The sequence below is a fragment of the Procambarus clarkii genome, chromosome 61, assembly GCF_040958095.1.
Source record: "Procambarus clarkii isolate CNS0578487 chromosome 61, FALCON_Pclarkii_2.0, whole genome shotgun sequence".
Lineage (NCBI taxonomy): Eukaryota > Metazoa > Arthropoda > Malacostraca > Decapoda > Cambaridae > Procambarus > Procambarus clarkii.
The window spans coordinates 18726152-18728573 of NC_091210.1; the positions used below are offsets into that span (position 1 = coordinate 18726152).

At 42.5% G+C, this 2422-nt stretch overlaps 1 protein-coding gene across 1 annotated transcript in view; it reads right to left on the reverse strand.

Moving 5' to 3' along the window:
- Positions 1–1823, reverse strand: part of LOC123753464 (uncharacterized) — a 22766-nt gene extending 20943 nt beyond the window's left edge. Inside the window, exon 1 of the mRNA XM_069307946.1 lies at positions 1754–1823. Coding sequence (XP_069164047.1) covers positions 1754–1808 — 55 coding nt within the window. The 5' untranslated portion in view covers positions 1809–1823. The remainder of the gene's footprint in view (positions 1–1753) is intronic.
- Between the last annotated feature and the right edge of the window lie 599 nt (positions 1824–2422).

Consider the following 2422-nt stretch of genomic DNA (forward strand, 5'->3'; position numbering starts at 1 on the left):
AATGCGTTGATGAGGCGAGAAAGACACAAGCTGCTTCTCTTGGTATATATTGCGTCGTCTCCGCTCTGGAGAGACACCCTCGTTTTCTTTAACCTGGTCCATTTGTTTTTATTATATGCCTTTCTCTCTCTCTCTCTCTCTCTGTCTCTCTCTCTCTCTCTGTCTCTCTCTCTCTCTCTCTCTCTCTCTGTCTCTCTCTCTCTCTCTCTCTCTCTCTCTCTCTCTCTCTCTCTCTCTCTCTCTCTCTCTCTCTCTCTCTCTCTCTCTATCTCTCTCTCTCTCTCTCTATCTCTATCTCTCTCTAAATGCGATATAAGAGCCTCTCTCTCTCTGTCTCTCTCTGTCTCTCTCTAAATGCGATATAAGAGTCTCTCTCTCTCTCTCTCTCTCTCTCTCTCTCTCTCTCTCTCTCTTTCTTCTATACAATTTCCTGTTATTATCACAGCAATGATAATAAAATAATATAGTGAACGACGCTGGAATAGGGGCGACAACCCTCCACTATGTTGGAAAAATAGCCTCGTATCCCCGCGCAATAATGGGTTGCGAAGCTTAGGCTCGGAACCCATATTTTGAACGCCATGTGAAGTGCAAAAATCGGGCTCTAGTAAATACTTGATCTAGAAGGCTCTTATATCAATCATTCTAGAGAGTTCGAGAAGAAAATAATGGAGAAATGTGATATTCTTGAGAAATAATATTTCATTCATTCTTATCATCGGAGATTGAACTCGGACGTGCAAAAATATGAGCCCTTGGCAATATAAATAGAGGCAGGACTCGTCGAACAGTTATGTGTCCATTTACGAAGCCTGTACATCTTTCAGACAGTACTTAGTCTGAGGGAATTATCAGGGGAAAGCACTAAGCCATTACGACTATATAGCACTGGGAAGGGGTCAGGATAAGGATTTGGGATGGGACGGAGGGAAAGGAATGGTGCCCCAACCACTTGTGGAAGGTCGCGGGGATTGAACGCCGACCTGCATGAAGCGAGACCGTCGCTCTACCATCCTGCCCCAAGTGGTTGGGCCTTAATCTTAATTTATTAAGGAGTTTACGAGCTCCGAAGCTCTACGAGGTGGTTCTCAAGATTATTATTGTTATAACTAGCTTTATAACAAGATGTAAAGGTTTCGCAGATAGTAACTGTTACTTAATCTGAGTGTTAAACGTTCTCTGGAGCATCGTAAAGGTGGCTGGGATCATCCAGACTCATCATCATGTGATGAGGACTTCATCACGTCGTAGGGAACACAATGACCTCAGAGCTTCTTCCAGACCCGAGTTCAATTCCTGATGATCCAAGTGATATATATATATATATATATATATATATATATATATATATATATATATATAAGACAATACAGACATGGTAGATGACATAGTGAGTGACCTGGTCTATGGGAGATAGGTCTGTGGTAGATATGTCTGTGGTAGCTAGGTCTATGGTAGATAGCTCTGTGGTAGATAGGTCTATGGTAGATAGGTCTATGGTAGATAGCTCTGTGGTAGATAGGTCTATGGTACATAGGTCTTGAGTAGAAAGGTCTGTGGTAGATAGGTTTATGGTAGATAGGTCTGAGGTAGATAGGTCTGAGGTAGCTATTTCTGTGGTAGATAGGTTTATTGTACATAGGTTTATGGTAGATAGGTCTGAGGTAGATAGGTCTGTGGTAGATAGGTCTGAGGTAGATAGGTCTGTGGTAGATAGGTCTGAGGTAGATAGGTCTTGAGTAGATAGACTTACCTTGAGCGAGTGCGCATGCGCAGAGAGCAAACACCACGTCCAGCGTTCTGCGCATGTCCCCCCGCGCAGCCTCACCTGCCGAAGATGTCAAATTGAATTATTTTTATTTTTTAATCAATTCTGACCACAATATAATCAATATTTCCTAAGTAACAATCTGCTAAGGACCAGATCGTAAATAATGCGACGTGTTAATATGTATTCAAGCGCCGTAATATGGACGTTTTCTGTGTATCTACGTTTTCTATGTGGCAAAACAGTTCCATTTTCTATGGAGTGGGAGAGGGTGAACTGTTGTATTTTCACGTATGTTTTTTTTTACTCCTTTATTGAGGATAGATAGCCTGTTAGATAGATAGATAGATAGCCTATGAGAAGGGCCTACGCCACCCCCGGCAAGTGATGATATCAGGTGTAGGCTGTGTTGATATCTGGTGTAGTGTGATGATATCAGACCAATGCAGGACGTGATAATATCAAACAGACAGACGCGGGATGTGATATCACACACACACACACACACACACACACACACACACACACACACACACACACACACACACACACACACACACACACACACACTTGTGGTACTCCAAGTGGAGTACCACAAGGATCGGTGCTGGGACCAATTCTATTTCTTGTATATGTTAACGACATTTTTACAGG